This window comes from Columba livia, chromosome 2 (genome assembly GCF_036013475.1).
Source record: "Columba livia isolate bColLiv1 breed racing homer chromosome 2, bColLiv1.pat.W.v2, whole genome shotgun sequence".
NCBI classification, from domain to species: Eukaryota; Metazoa; Chordata; class Aves; order Columbiformes; family Columbidae; genus Columba; species Columba livia.
Genome location: NC_088603.1, coordinates 29,633,741 through 29,660,472, shown reverse-complemented (window position 1 = coordinate 29,660,472; position 26,732 = coordinate 29,633,741). Strand labels below are relative to the sequence as shown.

The window sequence follows — 26,732 nt, the reverse complement described above, 5'->3', positions numbered from 1 at the left end:
ACCATTTTGTTTCTTTATGTGTTTTCTTGTATTACAGAAATAGATGCCTTTTACCCTCTCCATGTTTACAACAGATTGAAAAAAAAAATCATTATTAAAATTGTCACAATGTTAAGGCAGAAAAAGCACAAAGCAGACAAAAAGCCCCTCTACCAAGTCAAACATGGTGTTAAAGCTACCATGAATTATGGCAGAAGAGGCCACTGCATCAACACTGGGAAAGCATGTTAAATTCTTTTTTTTGTTGTTGTTAAGAAGCACAAAACCTTGTTTTAGATAGACCAGTTTTCTACTATACAAAAGAAGTACTTGCTGGAGTAAAAAAAAGGAAAATTTTGTTTCAGCAATTTGTAAAGTTCTAGAATGAAATTGTTTAGTCAGGGAAACATTAAATAAATGTTATGATTTTTCTTATGTTGATGTCAAAATTTAAGCTGGTATGGTTACTCTTGGGTTTGATTCATGTGTGTTACATTCATTATTTTATGAAAAATTCAAAACCAGATGGATAATGTTAATTACTGCGCCATTGATAATATCAGAAATGTGTGAGTGTATTTTCCCAAGGGGTACTAATAGGGGAAAAAATAAAAGAGCCCACACTTATGAAGTGCCTTAATAATTTTGTGCACAGCTAGAAAGATTTCTAAGTGGCTGATTTTTATATACTTTCAAGTTCACCTTTATCTTTCTCCCATTATTTGAAAGTGTGCCCTGGGAAGGTTGAGAAACAATGTGAATTTTGTAGATTAGATTAATCTACATCACTGGTTTTTAATGTTAATTTTTATATTTCCTTTTTAATATGAGAAATGTTAAGAACTTGTTTTTCAGATTCTGAAATTATTTGAACTACCTATCAGGAAATAAAACATTTGACCCAGGAGTCAAATCATTTGTAGGCATATATGATTCTCCGTTATCTTCCTCTGAATCACAGGTGTTATGTTTTATTATGTAGTGACTCCTTTCCTTTTTTATCTCTCTTACATATCCTGAACAATTTTCTTTGATGCAGACACTGCCTTGCTTGTTCTTTTCAACCTCTGAAAGAGGAGCCGAGAAAGACAAAAGCATTAAACAGAAATGGCAGTCAAGGTGATCCATAGCACTCCTGGAGGGGAGAGTTTGCTGGCAAACAGAGCAAGCAGCAAATCATATAGCACCCAGGGAGTCCCGCCACGGGTGAGAAAGAGGCAAAAATAAAGGTTTTGTCTATCAATGATCTTCTACTGTCTTGGCACTCCCAACAGTATAAATTACAGAAACTCTCTTTCCAGCTTGTAGTGTTGGCAGCATCTCAGATTGTGTATGGGGTTGGGAAAAAAAAGAAAGCTATCAATAATTTATCTAGAATTATGACATTTTCCTGTGTTACTTCTTGCCAGTGTAACGGGCAATATGCCTCTATCAGTGAGACTCAGTTTCCTGTTTAGACTTCCACAATTAGCTACTGCCTGCAATAAAAATACTTTGTTGCAGCAGCAGTTGTTTTTTTTCTTTGCTGCCATAATTGTATAAAACAAATATAGGTACACTGTACCAAGTTATAGACATGCTTATCATATTTTGATTTAGTGGATCTGCAGTGATATTGGTGGCAGCTATGATGCTGTTATATTCTTGGTGGTCTGCTGTTCATCCTGCTCCTTGACCGGCTGCGCTATCAGGGGCTGCAGTTTGCATTCACTGTCATCTCCCGAGTCCTTCAAAGACTTCTTGATCTGTGTCTTTTTGACCTCTCTTGAGATTTACTGCTTAGACTTGAACTGTGTCTTGTAATACTGCTGTCCTTCTGATTCTCAGTCTGTATCACCCAGTTAACCTTCTTGGCCCTCATCACAACCTTCTCATAATAAAAAGAAATTTGAGGTCTCCAATACGGATAAGGTTAGCTTGTTTCTGAACTTAGAAAAAGTAGATTTCTGCTAATCAGTTCCTCAATAGTCTCTTTAAATAAAATCCTCTCAAAATACTGGAAACTAAGCTGCTCATTGTCTTGTGCAGTCTGAGTCTCTCTCTGGCATTAAACTGTTAATACTACTTACAGGCACCAAACCAGTAACACAAAATGGGTCAAAACCATTTCTTACTGAAAGTACAGCAAAATCCAGATGAAATCAGTAGTGTAATCCTCAATTGTTAAAAATTGGACTAATGTCTTGCTCAGTGTTTTAAGACGTTTTGAGTTTTAGGTTTGGGGACAGTTGAGGGCTTGTTTTGTCTTTTTTTTTTTTTTTTTTGTATTTCTATGTGGAGAAGCGCTCAAGGTATTTTCAGATAGAATTATCTGCCCTGGTCGAAGTTTAAAGTTAGTTTTCAAATAGTGTTTTTTCAAATAGTGTTAATTAATATATAAGATTAAATACCATAATTGCTTACTTTGTTCTTAGCTGCAGAGCTATCAGTGGTTTTTTTTGCCTCAATTGTGATAATTTCCTGAAATTTCAGAATAAACTTGCAGTGATGGTTAATTCACTTACTTTACTGCTCCCTAACAAAAATAAATGTTAATCCTCCAGAAGCTTAGAGGGAATCTTAATATTGTATTTCACAGTAATCTCTTTAGAAGACAAAGAATTACAAATGACATTTTAAACTCACTAAGACTTCAGTAACAACTCCCAAGAACAAAAAAAAAGAAGCTTGCTTCTTTATTTATTCCTGTAACTGCCATTTGTGAAACGCTGATTAAAGACAGCAGATAAATTATGGTATTTTCATGAGACATGCAGAGCTTACTCTACAGGTAAACTATGTCTCATTCATCTAAATATGTTTCAAACCAAATTCTAAGAAAAACTACTTTGCATTCACAGCAGCAGCTTCTTTCCCTCAGTGTGAAATGGTCTGAGCTCACATACATCCCATTGCCCAGGCGTAACTGGATCAGTGCACAGCAGGGAGATCAGAATGTCTGTGTGAAGACTGCTTCAGTGGGACAGAGAGAACCTAAAGAATATTCATAAAGAGCAAATTAAAACATCATATGGGGCCTTGACTAGGCTCGACAGCTTTCCTGAAGACTTTTGTTGTTGTTACTAGTGCTTAACATCAGTTTAGGATTTGTGAAAGAGCGGCCACCCCATAGCTCCTGTAGCCTTTAAGTGATAGTGGTGGGTGAGACTCTTTATACTGTGTTCTGCTGATTTCTTTAACTGCAAAGTTGCATATCTATACTACACTAGCTTCCGTGAGATTAATTTTACCCTAAAATTTCACATTTACAAATGTTTTGGTAAATGTACTGTCCATAGTCATGATATAATGTAAAACATATGTTTCAGGTGACTTGTACATGGTTTTCTCATACTTCTCAGGATCATTTAAAGCCTCTGCCTTCATGTTTTTTTGATCATGTATCTTCAGTTAGGTCTCGACCAGCAGGCAAAGAAATGTTGTAAGCATGTACTGGGTGCTTTCTCTTCAATCTGTGGCAATGAGAAACAAACAAACAAATGAACAACAACAAAGAAAATACAAAAAAACACCAAACCAAACCAACCAAACAAACAAAAAAACACACACAAACCCCCCAACAAACAAAAAAACCGACCAAACAAAACAACAAAAAAACACCAAAAACAAAGTGACACTGCATTAGGGCTACTTTGGGATGCATTTCTTGTTATTTGGACAAAGTCACAAAACCTTTTTACTCAGTTCAGAAACATTTATTTTCTGCTTTTCTGTGGTTATTTTCAAATGAGAACCGTGCCTGGCCTTGTTGCTTGCAATTTATTTGAGGCCACTTAATTTCAAAGTATCTTGTTATAATTTGTAGAGAGAGATAGGTACCTGTAAATGGAATTGCAAAGGAGCTTTCTCTCTCTCTTTTTTTGAGGTCCGTATAAAGAATGTATGGCAACAACATTCCTCAGCAAGTATTTGAGGTTAACAACAATGCCTTGTGATGATACAAAAAAATGTGGATAACTTAACTGGTGGAAATATTGATTAATGTGGATGACAGAAAGTGCTAACTGAAGCTGATGTTGGATGAACAGCTGAAAATTGCTTTGAAGTCACTGAAAAGTTTAAGCTTGTGGGAATCAATAATGAGATGTGGTTTCATATTCCTTTCAGTCATTCAATGATAAAGTGTTATAAATAATTTGTACCCCACTCTACTGTGGTACAAGAATTATTCTGTTAACCTGCTCTGGACATAACAAAGGCTCAGCCCGGAACCTCCCACAACTTTATTGACGCAAATATTCTTGTTACTGGAGTCATTCAGATCAATGAGGATTGCGTGACCTGTCCCAAATTTCTTCACGGGACATGAGCACTGCATAGTCAGATAAATTGTCTTCTGTGTGACCAACTGTGGGCAGATAGACATCCTTTTTTTGGGAAATTGTTACAGTTTTTTTTCTGAACTGCTTGTTCTTTTCCTCTTTCATAGTAAGTCAGGGCATGATATATATGAGGGGACATCTTAAAAAAAACCCTGAAAAATACAGGTTTTTTTTTAATTTTGATTTGCAGATTTTGTGGGTTGAACCAGGTGAATATTATAGTTTTTAACAATGGAAAAGCAACCATATGAGCTTTCAAGAATACAGGTTTTTACTGGTTTTGTTGACGCTAATTATAACAACATATTGAGTATTTACCATAGATCTTAGGGATTTTAAAAAAGTGGTAACTTCTGTTCTTTGAAGAGTTACCAGCTGGCATGTCTCTGTCTTCAGGAACTTATTCCGTATAATAATTTCACAGATTGTGTGGAACAAATGTTCCTTAATTGGTTTTTAATTTTTACTTTAGTTATAATAAAGGAAAGAGTAGAAGTGGCTTACCTGAAATTACCGCTATTTTTCAAAATGTAGTATGTTGTTGTTCTCATTATTTAACATAATATGGAAGGAAGAGAATGCCATATGAGGTGGCATCAGGGGATGAAGAGTGGTTCAGTAGAAATGACAAGCAAAAACCAAAACAGTCCAGGAAAGGGTATTCATGCAGGTGAGAGAAAAGATTAGCTTCGTGCCTTGAAGGGGAGGACTTTGACTCCTATCTTTCTGGTCAAAATTACATGATGATTTTGTGATTACTCAGTTCTTAGTTCTCTAATGTGATTAATTCCTGTGTATGTTCCTGAAATTAAATATTCAGTTTGTCTAGCACAAAAAGTGATATGTATCTGTAATCATAAAAATAGGAGATGGAGAGTAATTCCATACTTGATTTGTGTTTTCAAAGTTCGAGTTTCTCCAGAATGAGATTCTTAGACATGTAGGAAATACAAACCCAAGTTCTATGAACTTGGTTTTGCACCATGGCAGAAAAACAATTAAGTGTGCAGTGTTAGCATCTTCTCTTGTTTTCCAGGTCCGTGGGGGAGATGCATGGGAGATGAATGCGGTCCAGGTGGCATCCAGACGCGAGCGGTGTGGTGTGCCCATGTGGAAGGCTGGACCACGCTGCCCACGAACTGCAAGCAGCAGGAGCGGCCTGATAACCAGCAGAGCTGTTTCCGCGTCTGTGACTGGCACAAGGAGCTGTACGACTGGCAGATTGGCAGCTGGAACCAGTGTCGGCCCGTCCTCTCCCGCAGCCACGAGAAGCCCCTGGAGTGCCTCAGAGGAGAGGAAGGGATCCAGACAAGGGACATCACCTGTATCCAGAAGTCCAACGGGGTGCCGGCTGAGGATGTCATCTGTGAGTACTTTGAGCCAAAGCCCCGCCAGGAGCAGGCGTGCCTCATCCCATGCCGGCAGGACTGCATCGTGGCCGAATTCGCCCCCTGGTCAGAGTGCTCCAAGACCTGTGGCAACGGGCTTCAGCATCGAACTCGGCATGTGGTGGCTCCACCACAGTTTGGTGGGTCTGCTTGTCCTAACCTGACCGAGTTTCAGATCTGTCAGTCTAGCCCATGCGTTGCTGAAGAAAGCCTGTATAGCCTCAACGTGGGACCCTGGAGCGCATGCTCCGTGCCCCATTCGAGACAAGTAAGGCAAGCAAGGAAACGAGGGAAGAACAAAGACAAGGAAAAGGACAGAGAAAAGGCAGTTCGGGATCCCGAGGCTCGTGAGTTAATTAAGAAGAAGAGGAATCGAAACAGACAGAATAGGCAGGAGAACAAATATTGGGACATACAAATTGGGTACCAAACCAGACAGGTCACATGTACTCACAGAAATGGGAAAACTGCTGCTCTGAGGTAATCACTGTTTATTAATTTGCACATCTTTATTTTTCTCTGTTTAAAGCATGTGTAAGTGTACAGTGGTATTATTTTACATAATCCTGAGTCTCAACAGGAGGCACACAATATTTCCAAAATAAACATACTCTGTCAAACTGAAGATGTTTTTGTGACATGAAACATGAAAACTGTCCTGATGATCATACTAAGTATCACATGAATGTGCACCATTAAACTGTGCTAACTCCCTAGCCTCTGTCTGTCCAAATAGATTACCTCCAAAAGTCTGAAGGTATTTGTGAAATGTCTGCACTGTTTCTGTGGGTTCAGGGAGTTTTTTGCTCTCTAGCAAGTCTTGCATGTTAGGAAGAGGTGATGTTGGGCATTTAAGGCTTATTATTTTACTTTTCAAGAGTTTTGGCAGTCACAGATGTTTTGATAACTCTTTCCATAGGCTTCTGAGTGGTTTTCTGCAACCCTGTTTTCTTCTGTTTGTTTTACCTGGCATTCTCTCACTACCTTATGTTTTTTCCCTCCTGTCCCCCAGAATGTCTTTATCCAACTCAAAAATCTTCTTTCAGTCTAGTCTATCTGGTTTTGTCTTTGGTGTGATTCTTTCTATTTCCTTCCCTGTAGTTCAATACGTGATTAATCTATTTTAATTCAACTGTGAAATGACTAAGATATCTCACTGAATGAGGCTGACACCCATTGCTGCTAGGGCAGAGTTTATGGACTTTTTTCAGGCTATTTTACTTCGGAGTTTCTGTTGTGCCAGTTAAACATTCCTTCACAGAACTTGTAATCACTTCAACCTTTTCAAGTGTAGTAAACGTTTTTTTGAGTATATTTCCTTTCAAGAGAAAGCAGGAAAACATGAAAATTATGAGAGGTCCCTGGCTTGAGGGAAAAACTGAAAGATTTGTGTTGTTTAGTTGGAAGGAGTGACAGATAAGTGAAGATGTGAAGTGTGTATTAGTATGTAAAAACCCATCTCAAGGAGGAATGGAATGAGCTGTTCTCTACATGTATAAGAGAAGCAATAATGGGCTAATCACAGCATTGCTGAGGTCAGACTTCTCAGAACTGCGAATAGTGAAACTCTGGAAAAGATTGCGTGGGGAATGTGTAGCACCTCCATCTTCAAAAGTTTATAAGAATAGGCTAGAAATGCATATGTCAGTAATGACACACCTTGAGTAACTCTTGGTTAGGAAAGAGGGGCTGACTGCATAGTTTTTTGTAGTCTCTTCTAGCTCTGGTTTTCTACAGTTCTTTCAGATTTTGACTCATGCTTGAAAGAATGCCTGAAAAAGGAATTTCAAATTCAGCTTCCTCAGGCAGTCCCAAGCGTTGGCTGGAGCTCTGGCTCAGTGCTGGTACAGGAAGAAGTTGCCCTTAGCCTTTTGTTTTCCAGCCTCACATCATGCACTCCACACTGTACCTAGCCCAGGAACATCATTACCCTTTAAATACAGGGAATAATTTATTAAACATATCGGTTGCTAGCAGGTAGCAGCCAGCCACTCTGTTTGAAAGTCCCCAAGTTTTCGTAAGGTTAAGCAAATAATTCAGAACTATCATATTTAAAAAGAAAAGGGTAAGGGAGAGAAACATTCATGTGCTGAGGCTCTGATAAGTGGTAAGAGAAAGTTTAAAAAAGCATAACTGAAAGTCAATGTGGCATACTTTACTCAGCATCTTTACATTCACTCAAATTAGTAACACTGTCTTAATTTCAGATACCTCAGCATATTATGCCATATATGCACATTTCAGGCTGTAGCAGGGAAATAGATGAAACCCTCTTGCTTGAGGCACTGAAATAATAGATAATACAATGTAGGAGTGATTCTTCACACAGGAGAAAATGATCTAAATGATGAAGCAGATATTTTGCTGTCTAATGGATATAGTTTTATGTTATATATGCACAAAGGGTTTCTAATAGTCTTCCCATGAAGTTTAACATATAATGCTTTTTTTCCAGTTTTATAGTGAAAACAAGAAAAATTGTTTAAATTACTTGTGAGAAATTCTGGCACTGATACCTTAGCTTTTAGAGACCTATGTATGCCACCTATATATCCATTTGTTTCATTTGCACTGCACAATTCATTAAGTGATTAAATGCTTTATTCTATGATTGGCATTCCAGAATCTGAAGCAGTCAAATTACTTTTCTGCCCACGTTGTCAATGCAGCCAGCTCAAATGATTTTACAATCTCCATCAGATAGTAACTGTGTTACTAAATAAAATAGACAAGTAAGGTGACTGGAAAACCTGCCGTGCTCATGTGAAATGCTCTTCAGCTTGAACAGTCCATTTTCAGGGGGTTTTGAATTTAGCAATCAGAAACAATCAGCCCCCTGGCAGCATGACTGAAAGAAGAAGAAAAACCCTCAGGCGAGTAATATTTTTTGCAGAGGTAGCAAAATTGGTAGAGTATAAAAATGGTTTCAAAAACAAGTTTCAGAAGGGTGCTCCAGAGAAAATGGTTCTGTAACGCTGTCAGCAAAACTTCAAAAAGGCAAATTCTCCCGACACACCAGCACACCATGGTAAAGAGAAGTGAAACAAGAAAATCAAAGTGTAATTTATACACTTTATTGCCGAGTGAACAATACATAGTGTCCTGTGAAGGATGAAATATTGGATTTTGTATTGCTTATTCTGCAATAACGTATGTGTTACACGGCCTATATTTGCTTTATCTTTCCCTTAGTCTGAAATTCTGATGTACTGAAAATGTTTTAAAAATAGAATTGTTGGAGAATAATTCAGTAATTTAAGCTGACTTATAAAATAACTGCTCTGGATAGCTGGCAAAACATGGACAGTGTTCCTGTTAGTATAGAGGACAATACTGGTCCTCCAAAATGTTTCCTTTTTTTTTTTTTTTTGGAAATAATTTGATATTTGGAAGGACTAGACCAGGTTATGAGCACAGACAGAACTGTAAAAAAATGGAACAGAATAAGAGTATCTTCTTGGCCTGTATGTTTCCAGCAAAGATTTTGAAATTCACTGACAAAGCACATCATGTTCCCCTGTAGCAGCTGGTTTCCAGGTGTGGGGACATCCTGCAACTCCTAAGAATCATTGAGCCTGAATGTCTGCAAGGTAAACTGTATTTAAAGCAGTTCTGCAAGGATGTAACTGCCTATTTAAAAGCAAAAAAATATCCCAGGAATTTCTGCACTATTTCCTTTCTCTTTCTTCAGCATTTGTATATGGCCTCTTTATCTTGGTTAAGCTGGGACCAAAACACACGTGTCTGGGAGGAGAAATGAAGGAGATCGAGTAGGAAACTGTCCCTACCAGCACGTTTGCTGCAGTTCTCAGAACTGGTTAATGTTCCCTTGGCAGCACCTCTCTGCCAGAGACCTGTTTATGAAGCTGAATATTCAAGAAACAGTAAAATTTTAGATTTATGTAGGTCGGGAAAGAAAAGTATCCAAAATTTAAGAAATACTGACCAGTTTCTGCACAGATTGGTTTAGCCCTTTATGCATTTGATCGCATGATAATGTTTCATTTGTTTCACCTATGTCCTTCTCAGAAAGTAGTTATTATTAATTTTCATCCTCATCTCTGAGTCTGTACATTCATACAATATCTAGCAAACTATATCCACAACTTACAATGAACTAAACTCTCTCTAGGAAGTTTTCACAATGGTCTCATTGCAGCACTTTACTAACTATTCAGTTTACGAGAATTTAAGCTTTTCTTTATTCCAGTATTGTATTATAGTTGAGACATGAGAGATGACAGTAGGGCCAAAATTATTGAATTGTCTTGCTAATATTGGACATCCGGTTTGAGATATATAATGCCTGATTTTTTAGCTTACTTCACACAGACCTGTATCTGCTTGAAGCACAGCCACTATATTCACTAGTGGCCACAAGCCTTAAGCTGAATACCCAGGGACTGAGAAATTAGAGAATGGCCAGCTGAGCATTTAGGCTGGTGAACAATTAATACCTTAGGGTGTATTGACAGAAGGAAAGAATCCACTCCTTTAGGATGGCAGTTTAACTTTCAGTTTAACTTTGTTCATCTTTCCAGGTTCTGAAACTTTCTAATCCAAGTGCTTACCTTCCAAATCACACCACAAATGCCTCCATGGACTTTATGGACTCTCGCTCTCCTTTTAAATTATAGACTTATGTGGAGGAGGATAAAGAACAATACAGCATAAGCCTATTGCTTTCTTTATGCTATTGATTTGGAGGAGCAGGCAAGTCACCCAGAGGTATGTGCTGTCAGAGAGCAAACAGGAGAGAGATGCAGACCCATAATACAGCAGCTCAGTTTGTTAGAGCCTATAATATTTTCCTTATTTAGAAATAGCCTTGAAAGATTCTCTGTACTTCTCTGAGCTGCTCCATGATGCAAAGGGCAGAACAGGTGATGTGTATGAGGCTGACAGTGGCTAAGGTGAAGTAGCTTCAGGGATGCAGGCTGTGGGAAGGAGAGGGACTAGCTATGCAGAGAGGACATTGTCAGGATGAAGGAGCACAAGCAACATTTAGCTTGTTCATGGAGGATCTGATGGAAGCATGCATGTGTGTACCTGTGTTTTTTCTGTTACCGGAAAGGCAGCTCTACAGCCTCCAAGCTCACCACACTCTAAGTGTTTAGAAGTCATAAGTGGTTCAGTAACAGAAGACCTGTAATTATCACATATTTGGTTCTTGACCTATATGCAGTCTTGATATAATAAATTAACTTGGAATTACTCAGACACATGCTATTAACAAATGGAGAACAGGGAAGAAGACAGTAATCTTGGAAGAAAGACCTTCTGACAACTAAAAAGTGCAGGGTAATTGTTAGATGCATCAGGTTAATTAAAATTTAAAATATTATTAAAGAAACAGAATGCAAATATATTGCTTTCCTACCATTTTTCACTGTGCTTTTAGAATTTCCATGAATCTGAAAGTCAGAAGCATCCTGTAGATTTTTAATGTGATTTTGGTTGAGACAATAGTTTCTGTGGATACGCATAATATTATTCACTGGGTGTTCCTTTCTATTCTAAGTACCTGCTCCATCATCTCACTGAGGCTGCTGTTTTGACAGTGGCTTGTCAGTATTGCCATACATTTGACATACCATGCCAAAATCTAGATTTAAGATGGAGAAGAACACACTGCTCTGAATAATTGAAACAACAGCAATGAACCATTTCTTTCTACGCAACATATTTTAACTCTTTTCATATAATGAACAGTTATGCTGTCATTAAGATATATGACATTCATATATTTTTGTGCAAAGCACCAAGATTGGATGCCTTTCTAGAATACATTTTTTATTCAAATACATGTAATTGGTCTTAGCAAAATATAATAGCTTGTAATGTAATGGGGGTTAAATTACATATTCTGATAATCATTGTGACTATAAATCCTACAAATGAAGGAATGAACTCTATGATTGAATGTTATGTTGAATTTCTAGCTTTAGTTTAGTAAGAGATTAAGATGCACAGTGGCAAATGGAATCAGGCCCTGAGATCTTTAAACAAGATTCTCCTACACTATACTTTTATGCATCTTTTCTGCATCATTGTCAGACAGGTAATTGACTTCAATATGCCTAAATATATAAAACTCTCAGTCTGAATCAAGCAATATTTTTTCTGAATTTTGGACATCTTTATATTTATTTCATATCATATTCTGTACATAGTCCCATAAAGAACAAGCTAGAATGTATTATTTGTTTAGACATATTTTATTATTTTTATTATGTGGCGGTTAAGCATAGTCTGGGACATAGAGTATATCCCTGTTTCCTCAGTGAGCTTTATACCGTTATGGTCCAGAATGTGAGCTGAGCATCTTCCTGGAAATGCTGTCCCCAAGGAGTGGAGGACTGCACAAGATGGGAAGTCACGGAGTCCTACTTGACTTGTAGATCCCCAGAACAGAGTTGGATACTTCACTGCCGAACTTTCAGTGGTGCCACTGAAAATCAAATGTCCAGCCTACATCCTAATATTGATCACTTTTTTCCAGATGTTGGACTCTAAGATGAAACCAGTGATATTGTCAAAGCTAAGCATCAATACAGGGAAAAAACTCTAAAATAATACATGAAACAAAACTAATATTAGTAATATAATTTTTAGTAATATTTATTTTTATTTTAACATCAATATTGCATATTTTTATTCACAAAGTTTGTCATTGTGTCATATTTTCTTTGCCAATAACTCCATGAATCTAACAGTTAGCATCAAAGTAAATGCTGATTAATGCTGTGTAACAAAAATTCTCACTGACAAAGGGAAATACCCCCCCCGAAAAGCTCTAATAAGTCATCTAGGTAGATTATTTCCAAACAACCTGCTCTACCCATTTTAAAATTATCTATAGCATGGGATATGCATACATGCCACTGTATCATTGGACTGTGACAGACAGTACCTCTTCCTAAACCCTTCTGCTTTCTTGTCTCCTCAGGCACTCATGGTATCTGCAACAGCCTGACAGCAGCTGTTGTTGCCACTTGTTTGGGTGTAGTAGAACTTCTTGTTTTGCCTGTATTAGCTGATATATTTTTCCTTGACACAGTAGTTATAATCTCTGTTTTCTTTTCCCCTGTAATGTAAAATGCCTGAGTGGTTTGGGTTTTTTTTCAAAACTAGTTTGTTGGCAGAATTAATTAAACTTGTGAAAGGATCATGGGAAAGTAGTCTTGTGAAAAGCACTTAGGTGGACAGTACTTGAATTGTAAATGAATAAAAAAGTTACCTCATTGTTTCTGGGCTTATAAGAATCCATTATACTGTGAGGCACTAACAGCTTCTCAGAACAATGTACAATCTGACCAATACTACAGTGCAGCTGTAGAGAAAATGAATCAGAACCATGTCATGAGGGATACTCATTACATTTGCCACTAGGAAAAAACACGCACTGTATTTTTAATAACTTCTTTAAAGAAACAAGTGTGTACCAACCATCAACTGAAACTCTTGAGGATGACTAGACTTTACAGATTACACTTTATGTTTTTAACATAACTCTGGGGGGTTATCAAAACTCTGGATCTAAATCATAGAATCATTGAATGGTTTGGGTTGGAAAGGACCTTAAAGATCATCCATGGGTGGGGGCATTTTCCACTAAACCATGTTGCTCAAAGGTCTATCCAGCCTGGCCTTGAACACTTCCAGGGGTGGGGCATCCACAACTTCTCTGGGCAGCCTGTTCCAGTGCCTCACCAACCTCATGGTGAAGAATTTCTTTCTTATATCTAATCTAAATCTATTCTCTTTCAGTTTAAAGCTATTATCCCTTGTCCTATCACTACATGTCCTGTCACTACAAGTCCCTCTCAAGCTATAAGCCCCACTACAAACCCTACTACAAGCTTTCTTGTAAGCCCTCTTTAAGTACTGGAAAGCTGCTATAAGGTCTCACATAGTACATGTTTTGCCCCTTCACTATGAGGTTACAGTTATAAGGAGCACATGCAGTTTTTGGAAAGTGTTCTTTACAGTCTCTTATTTGTTTTAGCAATCTACTGAGATTCAAGCAAAGTCTAAGAAATCTACTGAGATTACTAAGAAAAGTAAAATATACTTGTATTCAAATCTCCTTTAATTTCTTCATTGTTTTAAGGATTCTTTGAGAGGTCGATCAATGTCCATTTGTGCCTGAAGTGTGTCTTGCAAGGACACTGATTGTCCATTCAGCCTAGTGGTTTGTTTTGGTGGGGTTTTAAAAATGTTATTTTTTGAATCACAAATTTGCTTTCTGATTTTTTTTTTTCTGAAAGCTTCTTCTAGCTCTAGATGTCCCTTCAATCAATAATGCAGCCTCTACAACACTGCTTTTGTGTGTCTGTGGTTTGGTTTACAAGTGCTAAACTAACATCTGTTTTTGGTGTTCTCTAAGCAATTTGTCACTGTTCCAAGTCTTTCTGCAGATAAGTTTTTTTGGTCAAATGGGCTTGTATGTCAATAGTTTTCATCTCGTGGCTGGTGGGAAAGATTGAAAACCACTTGCTAATGGTATTAAATGACATAATGTCTCATGAGATAAGTAAGAATTCAAGAGAGACCATCGTGGTTCCTGATTATACAACTGGTTGTGGGAGATGCTTGATGGTGTGCAGGACGTGCAGGGCCAGAAAGTGTTTAAATTATTCTGCCTTGAGAGAACCCTTGTGTTTTCTTTTATCTGCCATATAGTCTTTTTATTTTTTTTTTCCTTAGTATTTAGATGAAGCCACTTTAAAATCTGTCAGATGTTTCTGGATTTCTTCAGCATGTTGATTGCGCTTTGATCTGAAACTTTCAGAAGCAGGGGTCTTTTTCTGCTGAACTGCTGAACCTCCTCGTATGATACTCAGTATGAGTTTCTTCCAGGCAGTTAGCCTAGTTTTTGGTTATGTCTTCTTCACTTCACTGGAGTTTTTAATTCATTCATTCAGTCCTCAGTATTCAAAACATAACCATGTTTTTTGGCATTTTGCTTTAGTATACAAGAAGAGCTTGTATTCTTTGCTAAAAGTGCAGTAGCCTTTTTCAAAAACAATTATAAAGTTCCTTCCCCAAAGCAACTGACAGAGGGGGTGCTGACCCCAGGCCCTTACTGATCGCCAAGGGCATGTGATATCTAATCACTGTGGTATTATATAGCATGAGAGAGGCAACAAGAAGAATACCCTATCTCCCTAGCTCTTTTGTGTGGTGTCTGACAATGTAGATGCCTTTTGGCTTTCTCTTGATGACATCTGCTGTGCTGAGCTCTCCTGAGGATCATAAGATATGGGAGTGTCTGCTTTCCATACCAGGTCTGAGGGTAGGTTGGCTGTGCCAGGGCTGGAGCAGCCTAGACAGATCTACAGTTGAACCCGTAGGGAACTTTAGAGCCACAGGACCGAAGAACCTATGGACATAATCCACTACCACATCAAATACTGATCCAGATTTGAAAGATGACAGTTTTCATTTTTCAGTTAAATTCTGCTTAAATCTTTTTCAGTCCAGTTCTAACCCATGGCTTTTTTTTCCTGTGAGTGTCAAAAGTTTGTATTGGCATCAGTCTTCCTCCTGAACCGCAGCAATGCTATTCATTTCAGAACAATGGAAGTCTCTGTATGTAATCAAATTGGAAATCAACTAGGAGAGAAAATGAATATATCAGAATTGCAGGAGAACATACACAGTGAATGCAAATAAGGAAGAATAGCTGTGAAAATTTCATTAAAGAAAACCAAAGCTGAATGTTGATAATGGTGAAGGAATAGGGAAAATATGGCAAAATAGTGCAGATGAAAATTATTTAAGAGACTATTTGGCTTGCATTAGCCTTGACAATTGGGCTTTATTACTTTATATTATAGATGAAACCAGTAAATAGTAGTTCTTCTTAAATATCAGCACTGGGTGAATGAATAGAATTTATTGTAAAGGACATGTTCTCTACTGTACTATTTTATATTTAAATTGCAAACCCCACATTGGAGCTCTGTTACATTTGAATACGAAGACCAGCTGTATTGGGAAAAGCACTAAACTGATCTTCAGCATTATGTTTCCTTAATGTGTTGAATATGTGGCCTCATATTTCCATTAAGTTAGAGATTGTACAGATGCGCAGATATCTTTGGTATGTCATCAGAATGAATCTTGAACAGCCCTTAAATCCAGGTGCACATGCAGTAGAAATGATTTGTGATTGTAGGATGTAACAGTGTTCAAATAAAATGAGACTAAGCGAAAGAGAGCTATTGGACCTAACAAAGAGACAGTTGAGGAGAGAGCTTACAGAAGTCTCTAAGCTCTCAAATGCCACAAAGGAAGTGAATAGAGAATGGTTATGCAAGTCCTAAAGTCAGAAAAAGAAATTAACAGAGCAATTTTAAAGGAAAAATAGCTATCAACAGTTACTGGTGAGTAAAAAAGGTGTGCAACTCATTGTTTCCAAAATGATGGAGATCCCAGGATCTTATCTGGGTTTAGAAGGTGTTTACACTCATTCACAGAGGAAAACTGTAATGGACTCAGTGCAAAGATGCAACTTGTGTTCAGGAAGTCTTTAAACAGTTTTCTGGAAAACGGAAGGGGGTGTGGTGTGTGACTGAGTACTTGCTGTCTTTCCATTTTTGCCCTCCATTTGCTACTGACAAGGCAAGTATCACATTGCATGGATTATTAGTTAGAACCACTCAGCCATTATCATGCTGGTATTCATCTTTTCTCATTAAGTCTTCTTTCTAGTTAGCAGTTCAAAATTATATGGAGGAAACACCAGCAAAAGTAGAAAATCTCTCAGTTGTACAAGTAAATGATGCAGAGCGCATGGAATAACTTTATTAAAACCTATTTATTTTTCCTATTCAATCTGCATAAATTTATAGATCAGTTGCATGGTCATGTATTACCATGCATTTGGCTTTATGTATGTAGCATGCACGCCTTTAGCTATTTGGGGAAAAAAAAAATTCCCAGTTGAGATTATAGAGAAGGAAACTCAAGTGGTGTCTTCTATGAATTTTCTATACAATTTAAAAGATTATTTTTGAGACTGATATTACAGACACTCAAACAGATCATTGCCATATAAAATACAGTTGTCCTGATTTTTAAAAATCGTAAAAGCACAATTCACCCTGTAATAGAAACTTAAGATACCTCAGAAAGAATTGTTTTACCTCTTGACTAATCTGATTTTATCACATATTTAAAAGCTTATCTTCCAAAGATATCTTTCAACTACACAACTTGCTCATTTGTACATAGGTACTGTGGTGCAATTTGCTCCAGGCTTATGCCTCAAGCTTCATTATTTATGTGTCTTTAGCCTTAATTATCTCATAAATTACTTTGAAATCCCCAGGGGGAACCTTCCTATCCAAAGCAATATTTAGTTTTTATTTATTGCTGTAAGAGCAAAAATAAAGCTACAGAACGTGAGCAGACACAAATTTCTGACCATATATCTCCAAAAGAGGTTGAGCAGCAATATGTTCTGTATTTTGCCCTTTGAACCATGAATGCCTTTTTTTAAAATTCATTTACCTGATCTAAGTCTTTGAGGTCAGGAATAGGTCTGATGTTGGCTTAATAGCAACAGGGCTTATTCATCCCCTGTGATGTTTTGTTTTGTTTGGGTTTGCCTTCTCATTTCACTATGATGTCGTCTACATGCTTATGTACCTTAGTGCTTCAATTCACCACTAGGTCTGTCTTTTTTCTGAAATGATACTTTCTCAAACCCCAGCCTTACTTCAAATTGTATAATACCCTCTTCCCTGCCAAAAGACAGACACTTAGGATGCTGTCCTTTGAATGTGCTCACTAAATTGAGAGCAAGTTCCTGCGGACTTTACATGTTGCCCCTATGCTATGTCTTCTTGTATCTAGTCTGCTCTGTTGATTTTTAACAGCATTTTAATGCAACTAATGTACTTTTCTTTGAGCTTTTCTTTGTCCAGAAATTATCTGGACAAAACTGTATTAGTTGATAGTGAGGACTTATTTGTGGTCTCCATGTGCTTTCTGAATGGCTAACTTTGCATATAGTGTGTGCTTAGATACACAAAACATTCTAGTGGTTTGGGTGGCATCATGAAATGAATGTTAATTATCCATTTTTATGTTCTGATGTGTTACCTGCCCATTTGCTTTTTCTCCTGTGAGAAGATTCATTTAACTTTGTGTAACTAAATTAGACACATAAATCAATCAGAAAGTGCAGAGCTATCTTCATGAAATTAAGCTTTGCTTTAAATTATTTGTGGAGACCAAATCTGTAACATTTGGTTCCAAACTCAGAAGGCACTATTTTGTGTAGCAAAGACAATCCCTGGTCTTGATGAAGAATCAATCTGTGTGTTTCCCAAGATCAAATATTTAAAAGACATATGATCAACCTCCTCAGCTACTGTTACTACATATGTTGAACTTTTTAAATGGCGCATAAATGACCTTCAGAGTTAGCATTTCTATACAATACAGTATTAGTATGTTTAATTATGAATGTCTGTCTATAGATAGTCATTTACACTGAAAGCTATGAGAAACATCTGTTTCTACTGATAAGATAAAGTTTGAAAAACTTTTCCAAATATTTTGAAGGTGTCAAAAGAAGAAGAAAAATATCTTTGAAAAATGAGAGGGGACTTTGGAACATCAAATTAATTGTTCCTAAATTTCCTGGGCAAGAGGGATATGTAGAGACACAATGTGAAATTAAGTGTAGATTAGTTTGGTTGCAGGTAATCGATATATATGCACTTGTGGCAGGGAAAGGCCGTAGTGAGGGAAGTGATTTCTAACTTGTTCTGGAACTACCGTATTACCTCCAAAGAGACTGAAGCACCTCATTTACATAACTGAAGAGTTTTAACTGAGTCCCTTCTTGATCTAGAATGCATCAAAAAGAGTTACAAGTCTTGCAATCCAGTACGTCTTCTCCTGTTACCTGTAACATGAAGGAAAACACTTGATTATGGTCATTTGCAATTAGCTGTCACAGTTTCTCTAACTTGTTCAAAGAAAACAAAGTGTTGAAACAGCAGCTGATTTGCTTATCTGACACTTCTTTTGCTAATTGTGACTGCCTCTGCCCTCTCACAAAAATAATATGACAGTATGTTAAACAGTAAAGAGATTGTTTGCTGGTGACTTACAACAATATCTGTTACTTGTCAGTATTTATGTAATACTGCAAGTGTTGCATGCTCATAATAAGCAAACAAGAAAACAAATGGACAACTCACTTTGCCTCTTGTTTATCTCCTTTGTAATATTTATGTTCTGATTACAAGAACCTAATAACCTGATCGTTTTATATCTCATTTAAAATTTATTAATTTTGTAAGTAAACATTTGAAGTGAGGCATACTTTAATTCTATTACTTTTCTTCTATCAAAGATCACAAATAAATAACGGGGCTAGTAACATGGTACAATTCTATTTGGGTCCTCTTCATACCCACATATGGAAATAATAACAAACAAGAAAAAAAAAAAGCCCATTCTAATTATATAAGCTATATCAAAAACAGCTTTTAATAAAAAGTAAAATGACCATGAACAAGAATGTACTAGCCTGCTGAATCTGTGCCACTGACCAAATAACTCTTCAGCTGAGACCTGTGAACAAATATAAGTCTAAACTGTTTTAAAAACCTTTTTGCCTATAGCACTTGGAATCTGAAAAGTGCCAGGAACCTATAGTAATCTTTAAGGAAGTGGCTATACCATTTAAAAATTAATAAATATCATGAATTTGCAGGTCTGGCCTTAGTTTTTGAGTGGAGTTTATTGACAACTTTCTGTTAAAGTGTTGCGTTTTTTTTGTTTGTTTGTTGTGGTTGTTTTGTTTGTTGTTGAGTTTTTTTTTTTTTTTTCCAATTCCACTTATGTGAAAGTGTGTGGGTTTTTTTGTTTTGTTTTGTTTTTTCTCAGTACACTGGCTCAATTTTGTCAGTTTTTTCCACTTTGTTCAGAAAATCTGTGATAAAAATTCCTCAGGTCAAAATATATATTTTTTTTTATAAACTGGTAAGTTCATTAGTTTTGAGCTCAACTTCAGCTCTGGGTCTTATATAGGAGAAACACATCAATCGTTCTAAAGAACTTGAATCCTCCATGTTGCAGTGGAGGGTTCCCTTATCAGGGAAGGAAGTAATCTCTGCATGAAGCTGTGTAGGAATCACAGCCTGTCAGAGCCAGGGACAGCTTTAGGGTTCGTGAGCGTTTGGGGATACAGGCAGGTTGAAGGTAACGTCGTTGAAGGAAGATTGTATGTTTATCTATCTATCTATTTATTTATTTATGTAGTAAGACAACTTCTGAGAATTAATATTAGTCTTTCTCATGTAGCGCTTCTCGCAAAGAAGTTTTGAAGCAGATGCAAAGCCCATAGAGAATGACGCATCATTAATTAATCTTTTCACTCTACACCAAAGCTACTTTGTGGTGGCAATTTTGTGCATGTTCCTTAGGAATGTGTGCCTATAATTAAACTCAGCCCCAGTCACAATATGAATGAAGAGGTTGTTTTTGTCTGCTCTCACAGCAGTCATGTTGGAAAGGAATTTGGGAGGAGCTGAAGAAAATTCATCTGTTTTCCAGAAGGATTTGCAAATACTGTCCATGTTAGAAATCATAAGGAATAAATCTTTTCTCCAGTCATTAAAATGTGTCTTTGTGGGATAAAAGAGTCTATATGTTTTGTCAAAGGTACAGAAACTGTTATATTGAATTTGACAGTGCTATAGCCCTGTGCCAGATGGGGCTAGATGAAAATGAAAAAAAGTCCATTATTAAAGAAAAATTTTCTTAAAAGCTTTGAGTGTCTTTCACTACAAGCAGGGTGTAGTTTCTATCCTCAAACAGAATAAATAGTGTCTATCATTTATTAGTTTCTCCTCCCACCACCACCTTTCACATAATAAGAACATAAGAAATCCCCGATTGAGTAATCCACTATGGTCTGCCAAGCCCAGTAGTGTCTCCAGCCCATTTTCTCCAGCAGTGGTAAAGGGAGGTGCTATTTAAAGACCAAGCACATGAGCCCTGGCTGCCTTTTGCAGTCCATTCCCTTTGTATTTCTGCAGTTGCAAAGTCAATGTTTTAGGGATGGTATATAAACCTATTGTCCACAAATTCATCCAGCCTCTTTCTGAACCTGCTGATACTGTCTTTTTCCACAGGTAGAATCTTCTGTTACCAAGGTATATAATTGCTTTGCCTCTTGTATGTAGAAGTACTTTCATTTATCGTGTTTTCAAATCTCCTGTTAGTCTCATCCAAGTATCCCTAGTTCAAGTATTACAAAATTTTGTTAATAGTAGTTCAACACAGTGTTGCATATATGGTGATGCCAAAGTCTTGTATGGCAACAGAATTGTTATACATCTTCATTATTCTGTACTATTTTCCATTCTATTAAAAGAAAAAAAATAAGGAGCTTTTGTTGAGTTGTTTATAGGACTGGTACTGAACGTTTCATTGTGCCATCTACAGTGTCAATAAATCTTTTCCCTGCCTGTTTAACTGCTTCAGAAACCAGAATTTTATTCCAAAACAGACATGATGAATATATTTATGTTGTAATTATAATAAGGAATTAAAGTTACAATTGCTTTAATTGTATTTTTAGCTTCTTTATTGCCCATTTTCCTATTGTGACTCAAGTTTTAAAGTAGAAGTAAGTTAGTTTCTCATTAGTATATAGCGTTTAAAAATGCAGAGGCATTTAGAGGGAGAAAATCTTGCTGACAACCTGTGTAATGTACGAATGAAGCAATCAGATGAAGGATAGAAATGAAATTATGGCCTTCATGAGGAAAAGGAAATTAAGGTTATGGTTTCACTTTAGCAGGGAAGGCTCTGTTTTAAGGGAGAGATCATTCCCCTTTTAGATCATGAGCTATCTCTGTGGAAACATACCAGCTGTTAAGAAAGCAAATAATTAGTGACCAAGTATTCAATATATTTGACATTGCATTTTTAAACAATTTAAAGTCTGCAAATCAGCTGAAGAAGACATTGAGCACTGGTCTTCTTCAAAAACACTGTGTAGCCATCTCTGTTATTGATTCTTCACTTCCTTTTCATTCTAGAAAAAATAAACTAGTATACCTAAAACTGAAAAAAACCTGTGAAAAATTGATTTCTTTGCTTCTTTTACTTCTATATGTGTACGAAGATTTATATTTTAGTTTTGATCACAGATATGTCAGTATCGGACACTTCTAACTATAGCAAATTATATGTATCTGGTTTGAGTCAGTTTAAACAAAACCCCTTTTGCCTCATCTTTTGGGATCAAATACATGTGAACTGGAACTTAATAGCTTTACAAATATTTACTGACTTTGCATGTTGCAATGGACAGCACTTTTCTGTAGAAGTTAGTGACTGAGTGTGAACGTGTGCTGAAGGTTGTAATGCTCTCTTATTGCAGCTTCTGCAAACAAGACAAGTTACCCATTACGTTCCAGTCCTGTGTGATCACGAAGGAGTGCCAGGTGACAGAGTGGTCAGAATGGACCCCCTGCTCCAAAACCTGCTTTGACATGACAACCCCTAAAGGGAATCGTACAAGAACACGGACCATTAAGCAGCTCCCTATTGGCAGTGAAAGTGAATGCCCGCAATTAGAAGAAACAGAGCAGTGTGTTTCTCAAGGAGATGGTGTGGCACCGTGCATTACGTAAGTTGGTTCATTTCAGTTCTCCCTGTACTAACATGAAGAATTTCAAATAAGCATGCCAGGCTGGTAATGGAATATTAACCAAATCGTTATTAAAGAAGTAATGGGTTTGATTTTTTTCTTCAATATACTTTGCTTATTCAGTGCTCTTCTTAAAAGCCTAAAGGGTGCAAATAGCTGCTATTATAGTGAAATCACTTCCTTCTCTAAATGCAGGAAAAACAAAAATACATATTTTTTGTTAGTGTTAACTTTTAAAAGGGGATGTTTGTGCGTATGCAGGCATGGTCAAGGCAGTAATAAATCAATTGTAATAATTTGCCAATGATCTTTTCCCTACATAAAATTTCTACGAGAACCATTGTTTTCTGAAGTACTTGTCTGTTTGCAGACAAATGCTTAACATAGGAAAGAGGTGATAAACATTTGATTAACAACGAGATTTTTTAATGAGGCTCAAGTTCAGCACAACAAAGACAGGACTGGGCTCCAAATAGAAAATGGGAGGGGCTAATGGAGATGCTAAATAAATTAACCCTGTTTAAAATTTAGGAGGCGTGACAGCAAGCACTTTATGATGCAAGAGATTTCTATAATCCCTACCAGCTAACAGAGATTAATGTTAAAAGTTGCAACTGTGTTTTTCTTTATCAAACTGGGAAAAGGGTCTGGGGAAATGTCATTTGATGTTAAGCATCTTTGACTGTAGCACATTTTTTAATTTAAGAGTTGAAATGTCATCTTTCCCCATCTTCAGCCACATTGGGAAGCAGTTCACTTGATTTAGCCTTAAAAAAACTTCTTGAGTAGAGAAGTCTGTGGCATTTCTTGCAGTTTGTAATCTTGATTGGAGTTTTAACGGGGAGTCACAGATCTTCTTTCCTGTGATTAGAAAGCCCACAGCTTCTCATCATTCATCAGTACCTAGTAGGGATGCTTCAGTACTGCAGAGACATCTTCCTATTCACAGTGAAAAATGAACTTATTGGAAGGTTTTTCTGAAGTAATAATAAAAAAATACAATTATAGTTTTACCTTGATATTCAGGAGAAACTTCTGTCTCTCTTATCAAAGATTAACAAGAGGCTTTGGGGTTTGTTTTTGGGTGGTTGGCTTGTGGTGATTTTTTTCCCCTCTCCTCTTCTGGCTCTTATGTTTCTCAGCATGGACATTTCTTTGATTTTTTTATTTTTTTTTTTTCCCCTTTGGTTTATATAAGTTATCTCGCTCTAAAATTCCAAGAGTCACACACAGTCTTGAAAGTCAGCTTATCTGAACACAGGCTATGTGTCTCTGTATATCAACTTTTTCTTCCCTCAAATAAAGTATTCATATGTGCAGTATGTTTCAGGAATAGAACAGAAAAGACCTTTCTATAAAGTGATGATATTAAAAGTGAAATAAGAGAATAAAAGTTTCCACCCAAATAAAATATTAGACAATGCATCTCTACATCCAAGAAATTGTGGGGCTCAGGCCTTCTAGAAAAAGAATAAAGCTATTAAGGTGTTTCAGCTTGTATAACTTAATGATGTGTAGAATGACTTCATGATTTCTAAAGACTCAATTAACTAAATTTGATCCAGGTATGGTTGGCGGACTACGGAGTGGACAGAATGCCGTGTCGATCCTCTCCTTAGTCAACAGGACAAGAGGCGAGGAAATCAGACAGCACTGTGTGGAGGTGGCATTCAAACTCGGGAAATGTACTGCGTGCAAGCTAATGAAAATCTCCTCTCCTATTTAAATACTCTCAAGGAAAAAGAAGGTAATTTTGATTAACTTGCAATAGAATTAGTGTGAAATCAGAGGACTCCAGAATTCCAAAGTTTCATGACAGGCATTGGATTCTGTCATGAAGGCATTCTTACCTTGCAGGTTACTCTTAACCATACTTAAAAAAAATTTGGTTTAGATTAAAATACTTAATTGCAGTAGATTTCATTCTCTATGCTGCAAATATTGGTTCTTAGCTACAAATTACTTTTCCTTAATATTTACTGAAACATTTTTTTCTTATGGGAAGAATATCCCTCAGTAAGAAAGAGCTTGGGGAAGGTGAGTCAAAAATTCTAGATGTGGTTCCTTTATATACTGTAGAATTCCTGTCTTAAGGATTTTATTTTTCTTTCCTTTTATTTTCTTGATTTGTTCAAGTTCTTCAGTCACTTTGAGAACTTTAAGCCGATATGATTTTGTGAGTTTGCTTCCTGAATGGAAAGAGAGAAGAGGTGATTCCTTGTCATTATTACGTTCTGTACAGCTTCTTAAGACAAGAGAGAGTAGCTTAAGAGACAAAATATTTGTTTCGCTTTGTAAAATACACACTGAAGAACAACATTTGAGTATTTTATGTTACTTCTACTTCTGCATACATACGGATGTAGGAATTACTAATTAAGCTAAATACATTTAGCTCATTAATTAAATTTTATCCTCTTCCATAGCTCTTTTATACAAAAGTACATTATTAGTAATAAATAAATAAATACAGCCACACATTTTAGGAAAAGTAACATCATTTTACAAGTCATATAATACAACATTTAGAGCAGAGCTGACCAAACTGCAGGATAATGACATTTCTGCTGTGGGCTGAAGGTGCTCTCAAACTTGCTGTAGAAGTAGACCTTGTGGTCAGTATTAATGCTGACATCTGTCTCAGTGTGACTGCTCAGATCAGTAGAGTGTGACTTGTGTGCTCCATTGGCCCCACAACTGTATTTATTGAAGAAGAAGCTTTCAAGCCGCTTCTTTTAATGGAAATCAGCTTCTATCCAAGGGCTTGTAGTAAATCGCCTCTGCTGAGCAGAGTTTAGATATCCCCACCTTAGAGTAAAGGAGTAAAAGCTCCCAGCTAAGGAGAGGTAACAATAAAATCAGTGGCAGCTTACTGTTCAGAATGATGATTAGGATTTTGGTAGGCTGTGAAGTCTCGCCGGCTTAGGCGAGTGTGAAATCTGCCCTTATCAGAGTGTGACAGGAATACGCAGAGCCCATCAGGAGGTAATCTCTGCAGGCCCCAGAAAGCTGATTAAAATGTAACTAGTCTTTGGATGCATAAACATGAGAACAATTCTTCAAGAGCTCAAACTAGGGGTGAAGTGGGTCTTAGTTTAAAAAGGAGCTCTGGGGTGTTTCTGTATTAGGAGGCAGATTTTCAGAAGAGCTGCATCTCCATTCATCCTCCCTCTCTTCCCCCTCCCTCACCCCTCCTTCCCCACTCCTTTCTTGGATTTGGTGTGGGCAAGAGCTGCTTTCCAGGCCCTCCCAGGAACAAGCAAATCAGTGCCTCTAAAAACAAAAGCATTTAGAAGCTAGGAGTGATTTGAGGAGGGGAGAAACCTGTGGGAGACATCTAGCAGTTTTAGCTGTGGGGAAACGCCTTCGTTTGCTGTTGGTTGTAGTGAATGCTGTCTCGGTAAGCCTGCTTTGAAGACCTCCATTCTCATATACTTATGGTGGCGTTTCCCTGTTATTTCAGAAAGTCAGTCACAGAGCAAGTCGAAGGCTAGTGCTGCACCTCTGCTATCGATCACTTTTGAAATAACAGGTAGGTAAATTAAGGCCTCTGGCTTAGCCTTTCAATCAAAAGCGTGCAAAGGAGGCAACGTCCCTTTCAGGGGAACTACATTGGCTGAATGTGTATTATGAACGTGTTTATATAGCTCTGAAATAGTTTAATGGATTTGTGCATTCTCAGAAAATTTGAGGTCAATTTGAAAGTGACAGGCCTGAACTCCAACTAATGAAGTTCGTTAGCCAGCGTGGATGCCAGATCAGTTCCCTGCTCCCACTCCTGAGTCATTTCAGCAAGTGACTGATATTTCTCCTGACTCTGAGTGCTGTGAATTGCTTTGTTGCATTCATAACAGTTATTAATTGTAGTCCCTTTTGTAGATTTAAAACACTGAGTAAGGGGTCCTGAAAGAATTTAAACTTTTAATACTTAGCTAAACCAGAATCCTCAATGACACTCAGGTCTGTATTGTCTCCTATCAGAATTCACAAATTTAGACTTGAGGAAGAAGAGGCAATGCTGAATGTAGTAATTAGGGAGCTGATAATCAAGATTCCTGGAGGCCGCTGTAATTCTGTCATTTACTTGCCACCCACATAAATTGTTTCATCGCTGTTCACCTGTTTAACCTATTAGTCTTGAAGTTTATCTTGCAGTAAGCCTATGAAGTAGATTGCGTCATCCATTTCCAAGTACCTTTAAAACTCTCAGTATAGAATGAGGATGGGAGGAAAATTCCTGTACGAGCGTAAATTTATTAGCTGTGAAACCAGTGTGACAAATGACCAGAGGGAGGAAAATGGAGTTGTATCTGCTTATACTGCTGCAGCCACGTAGAGATTAACTCTCTTTGC

The 26,732-nt window shown here is 37.2% G+C and overlaps 1 protein-coding gene across 4 annotated transcripts in view; it reads left to right on the top strand.

Moving 5' to 3' along the window:
- The window catches only part of THSD7A (thrombospondin type 1 domain containing 7A), a 282,459-nt gene that overhangs the window by 154,319 nt on the left and 101,408 nt on the right, over window positions 1–26,732 (top strand). For 3 of the 4 annotated variants that reach the window (XM_065051177.1, XM_065051174.1, XM_065051175.1), the window contains 4 exons: window positions 5,338–6,169; window positions 22,110–22,358; window positions 23,945–24,126; window positions 25,843–25,911. In XM_065051177.1, coding sequence (XP_064907249.1) covers window positions 5,338–6,169; window positions 22,110–22,358; window positions 23,945–24,126; window positions 25,843–25,911 — 1,332 coding nt within the window. The remainder of the gene's footprint in view (window positions 1–5,337; window positions 6,170–22,109; window positions 22,359–23,944; window positions 24,127–25,842; window positions 25,912–26,732) is intronic. The other variant, XM_065051176.1, reaches the window with a different exon arrangement.